This window comes from Trichosurus vulpecula, chromosome 6, assembly GCF_011100635.1.
Source record: "Trichosurus vulpecula isolate mTriVul1 chromosome 6, mTriVul1.pri, whole genome shotgun sequence".
NCBI lineage: Eukaryota > Metazoa > Chordata > Mammalia > Diprotodontia > Phalangeridae > Trichosurus > Trichosurus vulpecula.
In genome coordinates, this window is record NC_050578.1 from 206,311,082 (window position 1) to 206,334,098 (window position 23,017).

Here is a 23,017-nt window from a genome sequence, read left to right on the forward strand (position 1 = left end):
TGCTTATGAAACTTTTAATGAATGTTGACTGAAAACGTCATACCTCAAAGGAATCATTTTGCCACTATTTGCCCAGTAGGCTTCATGTCTCTGAACCTCAGTTTCTTCATCTCTCAAATGGGCATAGTGATACTTGTATCCCCACAAGATTGTTAGGAGGAAAAGTATTTTTAAATGGCAAATTCAATTCATTTCAACCATCACTGTAAAGTGGAAAAGAAATATGCCCTGCCATTGTTACATACGGTGGGTCTTTTCCCTCACACCACACTATCCATTCCAGGCCATTTTTAGTTCTGATCTTAGCTCCTGAACGGTACTCAAACCCTGATGGCTGCGTCATGCTTTGCTCTTCACTATTTCTTTCCTCCTTTATTATTGACTTTCCTAGGCCAGCTCCAAGCAATCCAGTTGCTGTGTCATTTCTACAGCACCGTCATGCCAAATGAGGCCCAGTGTGTCATCTACAATGAATATCAACTCTCCTTGGCCAGGAGGTTGTCAGACAAAGTTCTAGAAGGGCAGCTATTGGAAACCATCAGTCAACTGTATCTTTCTTTAGGTACAGAAAGGTGAGAAGCATTAAAAAGGCTGAATGTTTTGGGAGAGCACTGGTATAGCTGGATGGTTTTGCATATGGTCACATGAAAAAGGAATCATTGATCACTAGGATGTCAGCACTGGAGGAGACCATAAAATATTGAATGTTAGACCTAAATTTGGGCAGTTAGGTGGTACAGTGGATAGAGCACTGGGCTTGAAGTCAGGAGGACTCGAATTCAAATCTGACCTCAGACACTTGCTAACTGTGTGACCCTGGGTAAGTCATTTTACACTGTTTGCCTCAGTTTCCTCATTTGTAAAATGAGCCGGAGAAGGAAATGACAAATTACTCCAGTATCTTTGCCAAAAAAACACCAAATGGGGTCATAGTCAGATAAGACTGAAAAATGACTGAAAAGAGCTAAAAGGGCCCTTAGAGACTATCTGGTCCAACTCCCTAATTTTTCAGAAAGAATGTGAGGCCCTTAGGGAGGAACCGAGTTGCCTAACACTGAAAGTCAGAGGCAGAGCCAAGACTTTGAACCCACATCTCCTAACTCCTATTCCTGTGGAGTTTTGCTCTTAAGGTCAGGTTTAGTTACCTTGATATCTTTTCACTGGATTTATAAGTATATCATTATATCTTATACCATTTTACTTGTACTATTTTAAAATTAAAAAAAAATTCTGAACTTAGACATCAAATAAAATATTCTACATGCATAATAGAAGAGAAAAGGAGGATTGTACACAAAACTGCAGATACATGTTACATACAGCGTCATTGAAATGAAGTAACTCAAAGGAGCTCAATGGTGAAATAGAGTGCTGGTCTTGGAGTCAGGAAGACCAGAGGTCAAATCAGTCCTCAGACTAGCTGTCTGACCCTGGACAAGTCACTTAACCTCTGACTCGGTTTCCTCATCGATAAAATAGGGATATAAGAGCACCTATTTGCAAAGATTGTTGTGAGGATCATTTGAGATAACTAAAACACTTTGTAAACCTTAAAGTCATAAATCTATATAAATGTACAGGGTATTTGGCACAGGACCACATTTCTTAAGATGGAGGCGCCCATTTACAGTCTTCTTCTGGGAGACAAGAGGACTGCTGTCTCCACTTGGGTGCCTCCATCTTGGGTAATCCGGGCATTTTTCAAACATGTGATACAAAAATACCAGTTATTATTACCCAGAATCACATGGGTTAGAAAGTGACGGTACCCAACTTTGGACCCATATCCTCTGATGTTCTTTTCACTCTACTAGGCTGGTCATCTCTGATGCAAGATGATGCAAATAAAGTACTTTGCAACTATGATGTTCTCTCTCAATGTGAACTCGGTTCGTTTCTTTAAAGTCATCTTTTTTTCTATTCTCCCGAATTAAAGTCTTTCCCCATAACAGATGAATCATGAGCCCTAATGTGGGAGACCACCCAACAAAGGGATTTTGGCTGTGGCTTAGCAGAAAGAAACTTTACATGAGAATTTAACTCCTGGCAGCATGGGGTAGTGGATGAAGAAAGAAATAATGCAGAATGCAAGAAAATCTATCCACTTTCTTGAAGACTTATCAAGAAAAAGTTCACCATATATCTGAGAAACAGCCTTTGGCAAAAGGTAGCCTATGATAGGAAGAGCACTGGGTTTATAGTTAGAAGATTCGGGTTCAAATCCCAGCTTTAACACTCATTTAATGGATGTTTAGTTGTTATTTAATTATTTTTCACTCATGTCTGACTCTTCACGACCCTTTTTGGGGGGATTTTCTTGGCAAAGATAGTAGAATGGTTTGCTATTTCCTTCTCCACTCATTTTATAGATGAGGAAACTGAGGCAAAGAGGATTAAGTGATTTGCCCAGAGTCACACAGCTAATAAGTGTGTCTAAGGCTGGATTTGAACTCATGAAGCTGGGTCTTCCTGACTTCAGGTCCTGTGCTCTATCCACTGCACCACCTAGTTGCCTTTTGATATATGACCTTGGTCAAGTCACTTCCCTTCCTCTGTGTGACTCTGTTTATATCTATATAAAATGGGGAGTGGGACTAGATGATCCCCAAATTCCCTTCTCTAAAACCCTACTCTAAAATTTAATGAGTGGAAAAGCAGTTTTATGACTTGGATCTCTATCATAATTTTTATTTTTTCAGAGCTTACAAGTCAGCCCTTGAATATACTAAGAGAAGTCTCGGAATATTTATAGACCTCCAGAAGAAAGAAAAAGAGGCGTATGCCTGGCTCCAGGCAGGAAAGATCTATTACATTCTGAGACAGACTGAACTAGTAGATCTGTACATTCAGGTGGGTTGAATTTATGAGTGATCACTGAAGTTAAATTGAAGTGTGCTATGTTGGCTCAGTATGAAGCAAGTTGATACTAACACTAATACTACTAATGATAGCATTTGTATAGCTCTTTAAGCAAAGTGCTTTACAGATATCTCATTTTATTTTCACAAGAACCCCATAAGGCGGTTACTATTTTTATCACCATTTTCAGATGAGGATACTGAGGCTGAGAGAGGTTGAATGACTTGCTAATAGTCACATAGCCAATAAGGATCTGAGGGTGGATTTGAACTCAGGTCTTCCTGACTCCCTGCCCAGCACTCTAACCACTGTGGCACCTAGCTGCCTACATTGTGCGGGAGGGAAGAACACAAAAGATTATCTTATTAAAGATTAGCTCAAGAGCTTGCTTGCACTTCATTCTGTATTCCCAAACCCCACTAGATTATAAGCTTCTAAAGGGCAGGTGGCTGTACTCTACTCATTTTTGTCTCCCCAGTGCCTAGGTCAGAGGAGTGTGTGGCAATGAATAGTGAATCTGGAGTTAGAGGACGTAGGTTTGAATCTGAGCTCTGCTCCTTGCTACCTGTGTGACTTTGTATAAGTTACTCCAGTTCACCAGGTCTTGGCTTCCTATAGTTCCTGGTATATAATATAGTACTTAATAAATGTCTGTTGACTAACTGTCCAGGAAAACAAAAACATTGGACAAGATGGTCTCACAAAATCCTTCCCAGCTCTAAACTGTATGAACAGAGGGTTGGGCATAAAATGGTGCTCTACAGACTTCTGTCAAACTAAATTCATTTAGGATGTAGTAGCATATTAAAATAACATTTTTTTAAATCACCATTTTTCTGTCTTTAAGGCCGTATTTTCACACAAAAGCCTACCCTTCTATCAAGGCCCACCTTCCCCAGGAAGCCTATACCAAAACCCCATGGTAGGTCAAAACAGATTTGCTAAATGGAGCTCCAGGTCCCATATACCAATGCTTTCCTCTGCTGTGGAAATGGTTTGACACAAATATTATAGAAGAGAATCTCTTGAATTGGAAGACACCTCAGAGTTCACCAAGTCTATTACCTACCCAAATCACGAGTGTCATGGAAAATATTGCTTCAGGATGGGGAACAAGACTGCTCCCTACCCTAGCCCATTTCATTGTGGAAAAGTTCTTCCCGTTATCAACTTGAAATCTCGTCTCCCTCTAACTTCTATCTATTCATCTGTTTTCTTCTCTAAGGGGTCAGGCAGGACTTCTAATCCCTCTTCTATACAGCAACTCTTCAAACTTAAAGACCGTGATCATAATCCTACCCCTTACCCCCACCTCCACAAACAAGTCTTTTTATCTCCAGCCTAAAGATTCCTAATTTTCTCTGTTGATCTTTAAAGGACATGGCTTCCAGCTCTTTTCAGATCATTACTCCCCAAATGGAATCCAAAGCTCTAGATGTGGTCTGATGAGGGCAGAGGACTAGATGACTGAAATTTCCCTTATCCTCAGCTTAATGCTTTGAAGTCAGACTGGGTTTATGGTTCTTTCTTTCTGGGCCTCTTTGTCCTTAAGTACACACAGTAGTGTAGTTCTGTAATCGAAAGACCTAAGTTTGAATCTCAGCTATGCTACTCACTTTGTGACTTCTGGCATGTCACTTAGCCTTTGTGCCTGGCACAGAGTAGGCACTTAATAAATGTTTATGGATTGATTGATTCTCTGTGCTTCAATTTTCACATCTGTAAAATGGGAAGGATATGATTTATATTACATGCCTCAAGGCATTGTAGACAGGATCAAATAGGATTATACATATAAAGCACTTTAGCATTACAAAACACTGTGTGGATATTTTTCCTCTTCTTTTTAGATCTTTTCTCCAGAATCACTGTTTCTTCTAGTCTCTCATATTTGGATAGTCACTTTTAATATTTGTTCCCCTGGTCTAAATTTCTCTTTCCTCTTGCTTTCAGTCTTGGGTTTTAGGTACGGAAAGAACTTTGTAAACTAGATTATGTTTAAACTGTGGTAGCAAGCATAATAGTATCTACCACCTTTTGTTAGGCCGCTGGCCATTACGCCACCACAGCAGGCTTACTAAAAGGTGACCTAATTGTGCTCAGATTTTAAAATAGTTAGACTGAAGTAAGGAGGCCTGGGTTCAAATACTGCCTCTGATATTTTCTACCTGTGTCACCCCACCCAAGTCACACAAATTCTCTGAGCCTCACTTTCCTCTCCTGTAAACTGGGAATAATCATGTTTACATGGCTTACATCATAGGGCTACTGTATATAAAGCACATTCCAGTACTCAGGAAATGGGAGGTAACTACAGCAGTCAAAGAGATTATAATCTCCTATTGCTTTTTGACCACCAGAAGGAGGTTAAGACAAAATAAGAACAATTTTTTTCCTATGATGTACATATGGATATTGGTTTGGGGGGAAGTGGGGGTGAGGGTGGGGCAGGGGTCTGTGGCTTGTAAAACTGGAGGGAGGAGGGCAGCCTCCATGTGTGATCAGAGAGAAGGGTTACTTTTGAAACCAAATTGGACCATGAATAGTCTTGGAAATGGGCCCCTTGGGTTAGGGATTTATGACTCTGACAAGCTGGGAATCATTAAAAGATTCCCTATTTGCTGTAGGTGGCTCAAGATGCTGCACTCTACACTGGAGATCCCAGCCTGGGGTTGGAGATGTTTGAAGCTGCTGGAGACATATTCTTCAATGGTTCTTGGGAGAGAGAAAAGGCAGTGTCTTTCTACAGGGTGAGTGGGTGCTGGGAATCCTTGAAGGTTAAGAAGAGTGAAAAACAGCAATCTGAGCCAGAGCTCAAACAGCTTTTGTTGGATCCAGGAATGAACCCGGGTGTCTAAACTCCCTTTGACCTTGACCAGGGATACCTGTGAGCAGCAAATTGTTTTCTGTTAACACTCAATCTCTCATCCTTGTAAATTCCATAGGAATAGGATCTGTCTCATTCTTCTTGTTCTCCCTATCTTTGCCTTTCTTTTCTCTCTTCTTTGTGCCCCGCCTCCCCCACCACTTCCTCAAGTCCTCTATTCCAGTTTCTTCTTCTGTAAAATGAGGGGGTTGGACTCCAAGAACTCAAAGGGCTCTTCTAGTTCTAAATCTGGAAACCGTTAATCCCTCCTCCCCCTCACTCCCCCCTCCCCTTTTCCCTTTTTCCAGCCATCTCTCTCAAATCCCACCCAAGTCCAATCAGCTGCCAACATCCTAGAGAGTCCAACCTGCTGAGATTCCCAACATTCTTTATCTCTTCGCCACTCCCACCACTAAAGGCACTCAGTATTATCTGCTTGGATTTTTTTTTAAGTCTCTTGGTATTTTTTTCTTGCCTCTAAGCTGTGTGGTATCACGGATAGACTTCTTGACTTGAAGTCAGGAGAAATCTGGGAATGAAACTCATCTCTGGCATGGAGTCACTGTGCAACCATGACCAAGACTTTTAACTTCTCTGAGTCTAAGTTTACTCAACTATAAAGTGGGAATCCTAATACGTGTAGGTATTATGATAGTGTGTATATATGCACATGCACGTGTGTGTATCACATACAAATATATGTATACACAATACCACAATAGATATACCTACACACATACACATGTATGTATATGTACATGCATATAAGAGTTGTGTATATATACATGAATGCATACACTCACACACACATATATGTGCATATGTAAAAATTAACATTTGTATAGTGCTTACCTTGTCCCAGGCATTGTGCTGAGCACTTTGTAAGTATTATTTCATTGGATCCTTTCAATAACCCTGGGAGGTAGGTGCTCCATTTTATAGCTGAGGAAACTGAGGCAAACAGGTTAAAAGTCTGGCTTAGCATCCCACAGCTAGTAGGTTTCTGAGACCTCATTTGAACTTTCTGTCTCCAGACCCAGTGATCTATCCTCTTGGCCACCTAGATGTTCACAAAGACACTCACACACATACACATTCCTCACTGGATTGTTGTGAGGCTCAAATGAAATAATATATGGAGCCCTTTTTATTAACACCTTAAAGCAGTATCTTTCTGTCTAGTATAACTCATTCAGGCTATCAGACTGTTCTTACTAATACACAAATCTCACTATGTCACTTCTCTCCTTAGAAACCTTTTGGACTCCTCATTCAGCACAGACTTTTTATATTAGCATTCAAGGCCCTCCATGATCTGCCTCACAAAGACCTGTTATGCCTTATCTTATATTACAGTCTTTTATATGATAATTAATTGTAGAAGCCATGGCTGTGGACTTTCATGGGCTGTATTCAATCTTGGTCACCTCTGAGAAATCACTATCTTTGGCTTGCTTTTCCCCTACCCAGAGTATCCTCTGGGAAATTTCAGAACATAAATTCAATATAGCTGGTGTCTAGGTTTCTATAGATAATGGCAAAAAACCAAAAGTTCTTACTTCCATGTGAGCACTCGAGAACAGTGCAGAGATGAGTTTACCCCCTAGAAAGTTCAGAAAACACACCAAAGGGTCTATAATAATCCATAAACAATCAATATAATTTTTTCATATGAGTCCTGCCTTTGCCACCAGGAGCAGTCTCATAGCTCTAGCCTATGGTTTGAGCAATGCTGAGAAGAGAAACAAATGGAGTAGCTAGACTGGCAGCCCCCTAGGATGTTGCCCAATTGTGCTTTCACCCAAGAAGATGATACAGGCTTCCTATGTTATCGTCTCACCCTGAGGGTTTTAGACTCTCTCAAAAGGCAAACCTACTTGAGACAGCTTAATGAGCAACCCCCCGACATTGGGATGAGTCCCCCCTTTTTTCCACAAAGTCGAACTTTGTGGTACTACCCAAAGGACTTGGACTCCTCCAGAAGGAAAATGAACTTGGGGATTACTGAGTGGCAGCCCATCAGATCATCACTGTCCTCATAACTCACAGTAAGGACAAGGCCTTGGCCTAGGTTTTTTTATCCCTCGCATCATAGATTTATTCCTTTGCCTTTCCTTTAACTTTGAGATGATCCTCTTTTTCCCATGATACCCTCTTCCCTAAGTGGTTGGCACTGCTCAAGAACTATGCCTTACTTCACTAAGGTTAGGTTCCAGGATTTTATTAGCCAATAATTCTTCAAGATCTCAACAGACTTTAGGAACTCTTCCCTATAACCAGGGGACTAGAACTCTGAAGAAATCTGGGTCTAGGAACTATCCTGTTGGGTTGTATAGGAAGTTAGCACAATAACTTCCTGTGCTTCTGAAATTCCAAGTCAACCATTAATTGCCTGTGGGCAAAGGGAGAGCAGCGGAGTTACTGTAGAGATGCCCCGGTTTTCCTTCTCTAGGGTCCAGGTGTGCTCTTAGCTTTGCTGCTCCCTGGTCTATATTTAGCACTTTCAGAATCAAATAGACAAAGCTGACCTTTTTTACAATCCCAGAACAAAGGATCAGCTGTGAACCTCAGCAATCTGAGTCAACTAATTCATAAATCAAATCCATAGCTGTCCAAGTCAGTCATTTCATCCACAATCAATATGACTCATCCTCAATATATTAAACACCTACCATACGCAAAGTATTGTTCTAGGCAATGGAAATAAAAAGACAGGAAGTAAAATGGTCCTTGACCTCAAAGAACTTATACTCTACTGGGAAGTCTACCAAAAACATCAGTGGCTCCATCTTGCCTCTAAGATAATATGGATATAGATAAACAAATGCAAAATACAAAGTAATGAAGGGGGAGAAGGTAGCACTAACAACTAAGGAGTGGGGGAGATGTCAAGAAAGGTTTTGTGCTGGATGTGGCATCTGAACATAACCTTGAAAGGAATCTAAGGATTCCAAGAGATACAAGTGAGAAGGAAAATCATTGCAGGTATGGGGGTGGGGGGAACGACATAGCCTGTGCAAATGTCTGAATGTGAGAGATAAAATGTTAAGTATGGGGAATAGGAAGGAGTCCAATTTGTCTGGAATAAAGACTACATGACAGTGAATAATGTGAAGTAAGTCTGAAAAGCTAGGTTGGAACCAGACTGTCAATGACTTTAAATGTCAAACCAAGGTGCTTGTGTTTTATCTTAGAGGCATTAGGAAGTCACTGAAGCTTTTTGAGCAGAGAGTTTACATGGTCAAATCTGTGTTGTAGAAAGGTTATGTTGGGAGTTGTGCAAGAAGATAGAGAGTCTGGAAACAGGGAGTCTGATTCACTGATCTGGACAAAAAGGTATAGGATCTGAATGAGGCTGATGATCACGTGAGAAATTAATAATAATAATAATAGTAACTGGCATTTCTATAGCACTATGTGCCAGGCACTGTGCTAAGTGCTTTATAAATATTATCTTAGAGAGAAGGGCGCTGGTCTGAGACCTGTGGAGGTTAAACTGGAAAGTTCTGGCAACCCACTGCATTTGTCAGCATGAGGGCAACTCCAGAGCTGAGAACCTGGGTGTTTGAAAGAAGCAGTGGTTACAGCTTTTCATTTACTGGTGGGTGTTTTCTGTTTGTTTTTGTCTGCTTTTCCAGGACCGTGCCCTTCCTCTTGCTATCAGGACTGGTAACAAGGAGACCGAACTCCGACTATGCAACAAGTTGGTGGAATTGCTGTACTTTCTCAAGTCCCACCAGGAGTGTCTAGAATTTGCACACACTTCCCTTGCCCTCAGTATAAACTTAGGTAAGCCTTGGGCCTTAATGACCTTGTGTGAATGAGAACATTATCTTCACTCATTGCTCCTCACTCCACCTTTGCCAACCATCAAAATTGTGGTGTTGGTGAGTGGTAGTAGCAGTAGCATTGGTGGGATGGATGGGATGGGATGAGGTGGGGTGGGATGGGATGGGATGGAATGAGGTGGGGTGGGGTGGGATGGGATGGGATGGGAAAGAGAAGGGGAAAAGAGGAAAAGGGGATGGGGGATGGGGGAAAAGAGTGGGGAATAAAAGGAAGGGAGAGGGAAAGGAAACATTTATTAAGTGCTTACTCCATGTCAGGTATTGTGCCAATTAACTTAACAGATATTATCTCATTTGCTCATTAGAAGGAGGAGGTGCATCATCACTGACATTTGTATAGTACTTTTAAAAGTTGGCAAAGTGCTTTAGATACATCATCTCATTTCACCCTTAGGTGAGACTGCAAGAAAGGCAAAATAGATATTCTTGTCCTCACTGTACATATGAGGAAACTGAGGCTTGTAAGAGTTACCCGTTGTCACACTGTTAGGAGGTATCAAAAGTGAAATCTGAACCAGGTCTTCCAACTTCAAGGCCCAAATTATCCACTAAAGGAATCCTAAAACACAGAATACAAACTGTTAGAAGACAGTTACATGGTGCAATGAATGGAGTTAGACCTGAAGTCGGGAAAACCCGAGTTTGAACCCTTTCTCAAACTATGATCCCAGGCAAATCACTTAGCATATTCAGAAGAAGCAATACAAGGTCTCTCTGAAGAACTTTAGTATCAATTGTGAGATATAGAAGATGCTGGCACAGGACCACCCAGCATCAAAGAAGGCGCAGTGTTCTGTGAGCAAAGCAGAATCACAGTAGAACAAAGGAAACATGAAATGCACAAATCTAGAGACATCTCCACCCCAAATGTTCCAACCACCTTTGTATGCCAGACCAGTTACAGAGCCGCCTGAGTTTGTATTGGAGCGATCAACCACAGGCTGCACCTTGACCCCAATACCGTGATGTTATTGGTCCTCTTCCAGTATGAAGGACAAACAGCAACAATCTTGGTTTGTTCATGTATAAAATGAGGATGATGATAACAATTGCTCCTATTTCCCAGGGTTGTTTTGAGGATCCAATTAGATAACGTGAAAAGTGTCCTGTGAACCTTAAAAGCGCTATAATAATGCTATCTATCTCATTACCAGAAGGGGCCTTAGAGAGTATGCGTTTGAACTCCCTTACAGATAAGGAAACTATTAGTGACTTGCTTAAAAGATCACAAAGCCAGTTAACGATACAACTAGGAACTGAACCCAGGTTTCTTGATTAACTTCTGGCCAAGTCTCTTTCCACCATACCATAATCGTCCCTCCACCCCTCACAGACAAATTTCTGAATATAATAAATAAGCACGTGTTGAATAAAAGTGATTGGTGGCCACATGATCACCGTCCTCCTGGAGCTTTGGTAACCCAGTGTGTTTGTTCTCTCTCTGGGTGTTTTGCTTCTGTGTGACGTGTGGGTTTCTTTAAGAAAAAAACATCCCCCCTAGGTTTGAAACCTATATTCTACGGCAGCATCCTTGATCCGACAACTCCTCCCCCACCCCCATGTTGTCTCCCTCAGGAAGCCGGTTAAATGAACGTGTGGCCTACCATCGGCTGGCCATGGTCCACCACCGCCTGGGGCAGTGTGAGTTGGCGGAACACTTTTACCTCAAGGCACTGTCTCTGTGCTCGTCACCCCTGGAATTCGATGAGGAGACTCTGTATTATGTGAAGGTGTATCTGATCCTGGGGGACCTCATATTCTACGATCTTAAGGTATGTGGAGCAGCCTGGGCCCCGTGGGCTCTGGGCAGACACAATTCCTGCTCATCGGCAATTTCGAGAACTGCTTTGGGCTGGATTTGGGGGAAGAGGAGGGATGCCTCAGCTATGGGTTAAGTGATTCAATAGGGTATGAAACTTCCTGTTATTAGAGGTACCACTGAATAGCAACTCAGTGGCATGGTGCTAAGATTCCATGGTCTGGAGTCAGTCAATCCTGAGTTCAAGTCCAGCCTTAGGTGCCGACTAGCTGAGTGACCCTGGGCTTAGACTGTTTGCTTCAGTTTCCCCATCTGTAAAGTGAGGATAATAATAGCACCCACCTCCCAGGATTGCTGTGAGGAGCAAATGAAATAGTCTGTGTAAAGTGTTTAGCACAATGGCTGGGGTAATAGAGTGCCCGACCTGGAGTCAGGAAAACCGACATTCAAATTTTGCCTCAGGCGCTTACTAGCCATATATTTATAAGGCAAGTCATTTGACCCCATTTGCCTCGGTTTACTCGTCTATAAAATGCGGATATTAATAGCACCTACTTCCCAGGGTTGTTGTGAAGATCGAAAGAGATAACATTTACAAAGTATTTAGCACAGTGCCAGGCATATAATAAGCACTATGTAAATAAAGGTTAGGTATAATAAAAATTACTATAGCTGTTTATTATTAGTTATTATTTAGACAGATTCGTTTTATTACTTATCAGTATTTTATTGTTATTGAAGTATTATCATTATTACTTCTACTGTTATTAATTTTCATTTTTGAAAAAAAAAACTTTGATTAAATAAGTTATTAAATGCTAATTATACACAATGGACCACGCTAGATTTGGGGGCTGAAGATTCAAAGATAAATAAGTCTTAGACTCAACCAATGGTGCATTTTTTAGTCCCTTGCTTTTCTAGGTCCCATGCTAGACTCTGGGGATACAAAACCAAAACTGAAATAGTCTTGCCCTCCAGGAGGTTAGACTTAAATTATGGAGATTACATACATACAGAGGTACACAAAAACAGGTTACAAAGCAGATACAAGGTGATCTTGGAGGAGAAGGTCCCACTAGTAACTGGGGGAAACAAGAAAAGTCCTATGTGGAAGGCAGCCTTGAAGCTGAGTCTTTAAGGAAAACCAAGCTGGTTTTCCCAAGAGGTGGAGGTGGGGAGGAGGGGCATCTCTGGGGAGGCACCAGTGGGAGGACTCGGAGATGGAGCATCATGTGTGAGGAACGAATAGGCCAGTATGCTGCATAGTCAAGTATGTGGAAGCCAGTAATGTGTAGACAGGATGGAAAGGATGGGGGTGGAAGGGAAGAAGGATGAGCCCAGGTTGTAAAGGACTTTAAATGCAAAACAGAGAAGTTTTATATTTGACCCTAGAGGTAAAATGGCCCCACTGAGTTTACTGAATAACAGTATGGTCAGCTCTACACCTTAAGGAAGGCCACATTGGCAGGTGTGTGGAGGATGGATTGTGGCAGCGAGATTCATGAAACAGAGAGACCAATTAGATGACGTTTCAATAGTCCAGATGAGAGGTGATGGGCTTGTATGACTGAAACGAGTGGGGGAGGGGAGAGAAGGGAGCACATAATATAGAGATAGAAATGACAGGGTTTGACAATTGCTTGGATATCCAAGGCGAGTAAGAATGCAGAGTTGAGGATGACACTGTGGTTGTGTACCTAGGAGACTGGAAAGGCGGTGGTGCCCTTGATAGTAATATTCAAAATTCCAAAGAGAGATGGGATGGGGGAAAGTAGGATTATAAAATGAATTTACAGCAGCATATAAAATACAACTTAGAATATGACCAGTGTGTGAACTTATAAAGTTCTAGAAGACCTTATGAGGAGAAGATCCATATCTTTAGAATGTAGGGTCAGGGGAGAGTAAGATATATCAGGAAAGGCTTAATGGAAGAAGTGGCATTTCATGGCAGCATGGGATTTATTGCTGAAAAAGCTTTAAAGATGACTCTGAGTCCACTGCCTGAACTCATCTTACAGATGACTGGGGCTCCAAGAAGAAAGTGAGTTGATCCAGGTTTCAGAGCCAGGATTTGAACCCAGGGTTTGAACCCAGGATTGCCAGCTCCTGTATCTACTAGGGCTTGCCATATACTGGAATCTGCAGGAGTTATCTTTCAGTAGAGCTGCTATTCTGGGTTAGTCAAGATGATGGGCTGATTTTTGCAAAATTCTGGAATGGGTGGATTTTGCCTATAATGTCTTCCCTGAACCCCATCTGTCTCCCTCCTCATTGCCTGTCAAAAAGCTCCCATGCCAGATATAACCCACCCATTGACCTTCTGGTGTTCAGAGTACTCTGTACCTTCTTCTGGCCTATCCTCAGGTAGCATCTTAACTTTCTAGTCCCAAACTAGGAAATTCTGCTTTTTCCTTCTTGTCTCCAGCACTCTATCCCCACCTCCCTGCCCACCTTGTTTCCTCATTTTTCACACTGTGGATGACTTTAAATGCCAGGCTGAGGGGTTTGTATTTTGTCCTGTAGACAACAGAAACCTACAAAGCCTTTTGTAGATTCTTTGAGCAAGATAGTGACATTATGAGAAATACAATAGAATATCGATTTGGCGGCTACTTGGAGGACAGATTGAAGTGGCAAGACCCCAGAAGCAAGGAGACTAATTAGGAAGCTATTATAATAGTCCAAGAAAGAGACAATGAGGTCCTGAGCTAGAGAAGTGATTATGTGAAGGACAGAATGGATATAAGAGATATGCTGGTGTCAGGAAGACCTGAGTTCAAATCCAGCCTCAGACATTTACTAGCTGTGTGACCTTGGGCAAATCACTTAACATCTGGAGAAGGAAATGGCAAACCACTCCAGTATCTTTGCCAAGAAAACCCGATGGACTGTATAGGGCCCATAAGTTAACAACGAGTTAGACCAGACTGAATGGCTGAACAACAACATAGAGAAGGTATGTGAACCCATGAGAGCTGATAAGTTGATCCAAAGAGAAGGTGTAGAAAGAACAAAAAAGAGGAGCCAAGACCGACCCTGTGCTTAGGAAGGTCAGGCCATGGATGATAACACAACAAAGGAGACTGAAGAACAGAACCAGAAATCAGTAGCTTAAAAACTTAAGCAGGAGAGAGTATACTAGAGAAGGGCATGGTACAGTGTCTGCTTCCTCAGAGGGATTGATTAATAACAACAAGTTTCTGCATGGCTTCTTAAGGTTTGCAAAGCACTTTACACATACCATTTCATTTATTAAGTTGGATGACACTCTGTTGGACTTGCGAGGTGAGGAAAATGTCCACAATGACTGAGGATTTGAGGCCAGGTGACTGGAAGAAGGTAACACCAACAGAAAGAGGAAAGGTGAGAGGAGGAGGATGAATTCACAGGATCATAGTCTCAGTTGGAGGTGGGAACTTAAAAATCCAATCCCTTCATTTTCCAGTTGAGGAAACTAGACCACAGAGAAGTTGAGTGACTTACTTGGGGTCACACAGTTTTAGTTTTAAGCAGGTTGAGTTTGAGGTGCTAGTAGGTCTTCCAAGTATTGATCTCCAGAAGTTACTTACTTGGACATGTGGAATTAGAGTGCAAGAAATCTCTGTGTAACTCTGAGCAAATCTCTTTCCTCCTATGTAGTCTGAGAGTGTTGGACTAGACGGCCCATCCATCTCTGACTTTCCATGATGCTGGAATCCCTGTATCATTTACCTCTCCGCATTGACTTTCTCAATGACTACCCTGCCTGAGGACACAGCGACACCTAGTGACTAGAATCCATCACTGCAGACTCTTCTGAATTTGATTGGAAAAGGGGTTTTGATATTTATTCAGTCTTAGGAGCATAGAATGGAAAAGTTAGAAGAAAACGTAGACCTCTAGACAAATCTCCTTTGCTCTACAGATGAAGTGACTTGCTGTGAAGAGCTTTGCACACCTTGAAGCACTATATAAATTTGAGTTCTGCCATTTTGATGTTATTTGTTAGTATTGCCTGAGACCATACAGTGACTTCCTTATTCCTTCAATAAACTTTTACTGAGGGTCCACTACATGCTTGGAGCCATGTTGTTGTTATTGCTTGGAGCTACGACATGGGAGAGAGGAAGCACAAAGACAAAATGTCACCTCTATCCTTGAGTTAGGAAGTAATTCAATGACAGTCTCCCAACAACTTTCATTTAGCACCGCTTGTTGGGAGGAATGCAAGACTAGCCCTGAACTTAAGGATCCTGTGATCAATTTATGGTCCACATACAACCCCAAACAGTAAATAACTCTAAAAGGGCCAGATGGTCAGCCCATGGCCAAGTCATAAAATGAGCCAAGGATCTTAGATTTCAATTTAGAAAGAACTTCATGGGTCACCTAGTCCAGTCCCTTCATTTCATCGATGAGGAAACTGAGGTCCAGAAAGGTGAAGTCTTGCCCAAAGTCATCCTGGTATAAGAGACTGCATCTAGGTCCTTCCCAGATTTCATCAGGGCCTTCTACTATACCATGATGCTACTTGAGTTTGTGGTATTTGGCCTTTACATAATTCAACAAGGAATTGTGCTAGGTGCTGGGGGAGGTGGGGTGCAATAAACAAAGCAATCCCTGACATCAAGGAGCTTATATTACATTACATTACATTATTATCCCTTTATCATCCCTACCTCAGTATACACACAGACACACACACACACACACACAGCCAGTGTCTATACCTTGACACTTTGATTATGCTGTATATATTATAGACTTTTCTTTCCCCTGTCAAACCTCACATAAATAAATGAATGAATTATTGAATGAATCCACCTCCCCACCCCCCATCCCAGCATGGATTAATGAGTATAAAGAGACTCTCAGCGAGATGGGGCATAGAATCAGGAGAGCCAAATTTCAGTCCTTTTGTTGTTGTTCAGTCGTGTCCAACTCTCTGTGAACCCATTTGGGTTTTTCTTGGCAAAGATACTGGAGTGATTTGCCATTTCCTTATCTAGCTCATTTTACAGATGAGGAAACTGAGGCAAACAGGTTTAAGTGACTTGCCAAGGGTCACAGAGCTAATAAGTGTCTGAGGCCAGATTTGAACTCAGGTCTTCCTCACTCCAGACCCAACCCTCTACCTACCTTGCTGCTTTTTTTCAGTCCTATCTCTGCTCTTTAATGAGCCCTGGTCTTGGACGAGTCAGTGAATCTCAGTTTTATCCTCTGAAAAATAAGGGGAATGTTTGTACTACCTACTCACGTTGTAGCGGTAAGACGTGTTCAAATCTTGTCGCTGACACTTCCTAGCTGTACGGTGATGGATAAGTCATTATCTATTTCATGGAGTTGTTGAGAAGAGTCCTTTGTCAACCTTAAATGTTAGTTATTGTTACAATATTGTTGTTATTATTATTGATAATTATTATTACAGGCTCTAAAGCCTATATACTATTTTGACTTATTGGGGGCCTTTTTAGGAAAGGGTTCTTGGTCTTCGAAGTTGATTTGTTAATTCATTTGTTAATAAAGCATTATTTCTTCCATATGTACTGAAGGGGGACCTCAAAGGATTCATTCCTTAAAATAGGCAGTATAGTACATTGGAAAGAGGACTGGATTTGGAATAAGAGGACCCTGATTTGAATCCTAATTCTGCTGCTTATGAGCTGTGTGACCTTGGGCAAGACACAACTTCTTGGGAACTCCTCTCTCCTTACCTTTTTTATGTGTTCCAGACCCCTTTGGCTGTTGGTGAGACCCATGGGCCCTTCTCAGACTCATGTTTCTAAATGCATAAAATAAAATGCATTCTTAATTTTTTGTGTGTTTTGTGGACCACTTTGGTAGTCTAATAAAGCCTAATAAAGTCTAATAAAGGAATCCAAAGATGTAATTTTTCCCTGGCATTCTATCTATGGATACTTGGAAGATCTATGGAACCCAGGTCAACAACCCCTATGATAAAGGGATATAGGCACTTAATCAAGAACCAGCCTAGCTGAGCCTAAGAAGCCTCAAGACTGGGAGACTGGTCACCAGTGGATGAAAATTTTTAGTCATAGAAGTTCGTGAAACAATCTACTGCTAAGTCATGAAGGAGCTACAGTCCACATTGGTCGAGGTGGGGGGTGGTAGTGGGTGGGGAGGAATGTCGTGGATGAAATAACAGATCCTTGAATGTTGAACTAAAGATTTTGCAGTGATGTTGGAACATCCAAATTAGCAATGCAGGAATGGAGAGGTCAGGGTTAGAGATGAGGTTTGGAGAGTCATTCACAACTGAAGTCTTGAGTGTGTGTTTCCTGTGTTTATTGATGTTTGTTTTTTGCAAGGGGAGGGGGTGTAGTCTGGGGGTATGCTTGATGGAGGCAGGAGGCTTAGTGGGCCACATAATGGATTGGAGATTAGGGGCTTTAAATACTAATCCTGGTAACCCTAGAATCCATAACACTAACTTCATAAACCTCAAATAGAACATTATTCAAATAGAATAGTAAGCAATGTTGTGGGACTCTGGTGAGCAGATTAATGCCATTATAAAGCACTTTGTGATGTGGTTACTAAGTAATGATGGGGGATCTTGGAGCAGGAAGTGATTCGTTTCATAGCAGGTCAGGTCCAGGGATAAACTGACCTTGAGAGGGGATGCAGAGATAATAAATTGGTGTTATGCATGTAAATGTCCTTTGGGGAAGAAAGTATAACTCCTTAGTCGATAAGCCAGTGGATTCAGGTAATCATATTACTCTATATGGCGATCATAGCTAAATGACCACAGTATAATAGAAAGTGCTTTGGACTTGGATTCAGAAAACCTGGCTATAAATCCCCACTTTGCCCCTTATTGGCTCCATGACCCCATGCAAGCCACTTAATTAAACCTCAGTTTCCTCAGCTGCAAAATGAGGACTTATAAGGAGAGCATTTTCTAAACCCTACAGCTCATTTTTATGTCTTCTGGGGCAGTGCAGTATAGTGGGTAGAGTGTTGGGTTTGACCTTGGGTAAGTATGTGTGACCTTGGGTAAGTTACTCAGCCTCTGTGTGCCTCCGGCAACTCCCTAGGCGTTATTCACTAAGTTCTAGACCAGATGCAAACATTGGTAGAGAAGTCCCTGATTCCTTTCTTTCTCATACCTGTTAGACTCATATGGTTATTATTTTTATTATAATTATGATAATAATTATTATCATTTCAGGACCCATTTGATGCTGCTGGTTATTACCACCTTGCACTCGCGGCTGCTATGGATTTAGGTAACAAGAGGGCTCAGCTGAAAATTTATACCAGGTTGGCTACGATCTACCACAACTTTCTTGTGGACCGGGAAAAATCCCTCTTTTTCTACCAGAAAGCAAGGACCTTTGCCACAGAGCTGAATGTTCGGAGAATCAACCTGGCTCCTGACCGATATTACAGGGGCGCAGCCTGGATTGTGTCCAAAAGCCATGCATGAAGTCATCTCCTTATATTATGTGCTGTTAAAAAAAATAACAAATCCACATGTATAATAGACATATATTTGTTAATATATGAGGAATTCAGTGTCACAAATTGATGTCTCTCTGGTAACCATAACTTAAAGGATTATTATTATTTGTTTTTGCATTAAAGCATATTCTGTGTGTATTTAAATGCCTCCATGTCCTACCACTTTTTTCAAACAAACTCAGTAAGAGAATGTAAATGCATCTGAAAAGAAATAAATAATTATTCACCTGATGATGTGTTGAGATAGCTAAGAATTTGTTTTCTGATAATGAAATGGCCATGTCATTTGATGTAATTTTTTTTAGACCATACTCCATTTCTCATCCAATACCTAGTGTCAGTCCTCACCCAGAAATTGTCTTTAGGAATGACATGGTCTGTGCTGAAGTTGTCTGGGTGCTGAGGAAAGACAAGTTACAATGGATGGTAATACAGACTGGTTTGTTGAGTGAAAAACTTTCTCACATTATCGCTGTCCAGAAGTAGAAAGGTCTGACTTTGGAGGAGGTGGTTTGGGTCTCCCCTCCCCTCACGGGAGAGGTTCAATTATAAGCTACATGGTGTCTTGACAGAGCTAATAGAGTGGGGGTTCCTTTAGGGGTGAGGTAGGAGTTAGCCTATCTGGTCACTGAGCTCACTTAAAATTCTGTGATTCTGTGATTCAAGGGCTGAGTAAGGTTGAGTATCTCCATCTCTTCTCCCACATTCTCACGTTGAGGTTCCAAATAACTTTCTGAGCCACTGTCAAAGATTGAGGCCTCTCCTGGGAAGAAGGAGTATGGATGAAAAGCACTCTGACCATGTTCTCACCATGAGTTGTTTGTCTCCGACAATCAACACTAAGTAGTGGGGGTACAAAGAAAGGCAAAAACATGGTCCCTGCCTTCAAGGACCTCACATTCTAATGGGGGAAATGTCATGTAAACAACCAAACACACATAAAATTAGTACAGAATGGATGGAAAATAGTGTGAGGGAAGGCGCTAGCAGCAAGTAATGGGCAGAAGGACTAGGCAAGGCCTCTAGGAGGTGAGATTTGAGCTGAATCTTGAAGAAAACCGGGAAAACAGAAGGTGGAGGTGAGGGGGGCATTCCAGGCATGGGGACAGACAGACAGCTGGTTCAAAGACTTGGAGACAGGTGATAGAATATCATGTTTAAGGACATGCAAATCTACCAATGTAACCAGACTGTAGAGTGTATGGAAGGGAAGAACCTGGAGAAGACTGGAAGGGTAGGAAGGGGCCAAGTTAGGAGGAGTTTGAAATGCCAGAGGAGTTTACATTTGGCCCTGGAGGTCAGGGAGGCAACATGGGCAGGTTTCAGACCTACACTTTAGAGAAGTCCACTTTGGTGGCTGAGTGGAGGATGAATTAGATCAGGGAGAGACTTGAGCAGGGAGGGTGTTTAGAAGGCAATCATTCCTTAACCCAGGAGAGAAATGATAAGTGCATGAGTAGAGAGAAGGGGATGTGTATGAGAGATGAGGAGAAGATACAAATGATGAGATTTTCCAACAGGTTGGATTTTCAGAGTGAGGGAGAGTTGAGAACACCAGTCTTTCAATCCTGGGTGACTGGGAGGATGGTGATGATCTTAAAAGCAATGGGAAAGCTGGCACGGGGAAGAGTTCAGGGGAAGGGAGATAAAGCGTTCTGTTTTGGACATAGCGAATTTGTGATCTCTATGGGATATCTAGTTTGAGATGTCTAATTTGGAGATGGCTAGAGCTCAGCAAAGAGACTAAGTCTGGATGTGGACATGTGGGAATCACCTGGATAGAGAGGATAATTGAACTCATGAGAGCTGGTGAGATCACCAAGTGAGATAGGATAAAGTGAAAAGAGAAGGGGGCTCAGGAGAGAGCCTTGGGAGGCACAGAAGGTTAGTGGGAGTAACTCTGATAAAGAATCAACCTAGAAGATCGAGAAAGAGTGGTTGGACTTGGAGTAGGAGATCCAGGACAAAGCAACATCACAGAAACCTACAAGAGAGAGTACCCAGGAGGAAGAGGGGATCAAGGATGTCAAATGCTGCAGAGAACACAACTCATTTCCATTTTATAACTAACGAAAGAAGGGAATCAAGCATTTATTAAGCACCTACTATTTGCTTTGTCCTTTACAAATATCTCTTACAAAGACAACAATCCTATGAAGTAGGTGCTATTATTATTCTCATTTTATAGTTGAATAAATTGAAACAGATAGAAATTAAGTGACTTGCCAAGGGTCAAAGAGCTAATAAATGTCAGGCTGGATTTGAACTCAGGTCTTCCCAACTCTAGGCTCAAGGCTTTATCTATGTTGCCACCAGCTGCCTCCTCTCCTAAGGAAACTGAGACTCAAAAAGACTAAATGAATTTTCTAGTCATGAACTCTAGCATGTATCAGCAAATGACAATGATCCATCACAAGAATAGTGCTATGGAGTCTGGCTTATGATGTAACTCCAATTATTAAGGAAAATATTTCCTTCAGTGGTGCTGAAACACTCAATTTGTAGTGCACAGCGGAGTACTGGATGTGGATTTGGGAGACCTGGGCTAAAATCTCAGCTGTGTGACCATGGGTAAGTCATTTAACATTTCTTGGTCTTAGTTTCTTCATCTGTAAAATAGAGATACTAACACATACTCCTTTCTTTTTTAAAAAAAATGTTTATTTTTAGTTTTCAACATTCACTTTTATAAGAGTTTGAGTTCTGAATCCCCCATTCCCCTTCCCCATTCCCCAAGATGGTATGCAATCAGATATAGGCTGTACATGTACAATCATATTAAACAACACACTCCCTTCTTACAGTCATGAGGAAAGTGCTTTGTAAACTTCAAAGAGCTATGGAAATTTATTATTATATTTTCTAGTCCCTTCCTCCGACCCCATCACCACTCATGGCTTACCAGATACCAACCCCGGAATTATTCCCGCCATATGCCATTTCCACTCCCTACATGCTTTTGGAAGTAGAAGAAAGACTTCCCATCTACTAACTGGAATTCACCATGAATTGCTATCTAATCTTGCATGGGCCCTTCTCCACCACTCCCCAGTAGCTTTCTAGGCCTGGAAGATGCCTTCTCACTGTGGAAGATTCCTCTCCCCCATGGCCCCTTCTTCTGATTCTGCCATTCCTTCTGGAAACTCCGTTTCTAGGTAGGATCCAGGCCAGTCACATTCACTCCTTCCTTCCTCTTTGGCTTCTGCTCCTGACTCTGCAATTCTTCCTCCTCTTTCCCCTCCCCCAACACTTTTCTGCAGCTTTTCATGCATGGTGTTCCCCTATTAGGATGTGAACTACTGAAAGCAGGGGCTGTCTTTTTGTTTCTATCTGGATTCCCAAACCTCTGCAAAGTTACTGACACTTAGCAAATATTTAAATGCTTGGTGATGTGGCTTAACTCTTCCCTAATAGGTTTTCTATCATACTTCTCTTTTCTCCTCAAGCCTCCTGAGGCAACCTTTCCCCCAAGCCTCTCAGCACAAGACCTTTGTGTCTTATCTTACTGAAAAAATAGGGGCTGTTCTCCCTGAGCTCCCTCTTCTTAGCCATCCCTTTTTTAGACTCAGACAAATTTCTTAACTTTTTTGTGACTCAGTTTCCCCATCTGTAAAATCATTGGAGGGAGAGGAGAGGGATGGGTTATACAACTATCAAAATAGAACTAGAAGAGACTTCCTACCTGTGTGACCTTAAGTAGGTCATTTACCTTTCTGGGCTTCAGTGTCATCTGGAAAATGAGGGGGGTTAGACTACTTGGCCACTAAGGTCCATTCCAGCTCTAAATCTGTGATCCCAGGAACTTCTAAGATCCTACTCTGGGGTCTCTGAGCTCTGGAAATATACATTCTAAGGTTCCTTCCAGCTCCGAGGGGCTTTGGTTTCAAACCCCCTCCTCAATGTTGCCCTTGTTAAAGGCTCTGGTTTGTACCCCAGCTATGGACTGTTGGATTTTTTTTTAAACACCTCTCCCTGAGGAAGCAGGATTTAACCTGTGCTATCGGAGAGCTGAATCTACGCTTTATCCCAGAAACACACTCTATTGCTTGTTTATTTGTTTTGCATGTAGAGAATTTAAGACAGAAGTAACTTACAAAGAAGTCAGAAGTCAATTTTCCTTTCACAGAGCCCAGATGAGAGGCTCCCATCAGCTTACAGGAGCACACCACAAGGGGGCAATATCACGCTTTGTAAAAACTAATGACCCTTTAT

At 41.8% G+C, this 23,017-nt stretch overlaps 1 protein-coding gene across 5 annotated transcripts in view; it reads left to right on the forward strand.

Moving 5' to 3' along the window:
• Nucleotides 1–18,949, forward strand: part of SH3TC1 (SH3 domain and tetratricopeptide repeats 1) — a 108,458-nt gene extending 89,509 nt beyond the window's left edge. For 3 of the 5 annotated variants that reach the window (XM_036763521.1, XM_036763520.1, XM_036763525.1), the window contains 6 exons: nt 392–572; nt 2,700–2,850; nt 5,487–5,609; nt 9,364–9,514; nt 11,149–11,345; nt 18,513–18,949. In XM_036763521.1, coding sequence (XP_036619416.1) covers nt 392–572; nt 2,700–2,850; nt 5,487–5,609; nt 9,364–9,514; nt 11,149–11,345; nt 18,513–18,770 — 1,061 coding nt within the window. In that variant the 3' untranslated portion in view covers nt 18,771–18,949. Of the gene's footprint in view, nt 1–391; nt 573–2,699; nt 2,851–5,486; nt 5,610–9,363; nt 9,515–11,148; nt 11,346–14,977; nt 16,239–18,512 lie in introns of those variants that run through there. The other 2 variants (XM_036763524.1, XM_036763523.1) reach the window with 2 other exon arrangements.
• The last annotated feature ends 4,068 nt before the right edge of the window (nt 18,950–23,017 follow it).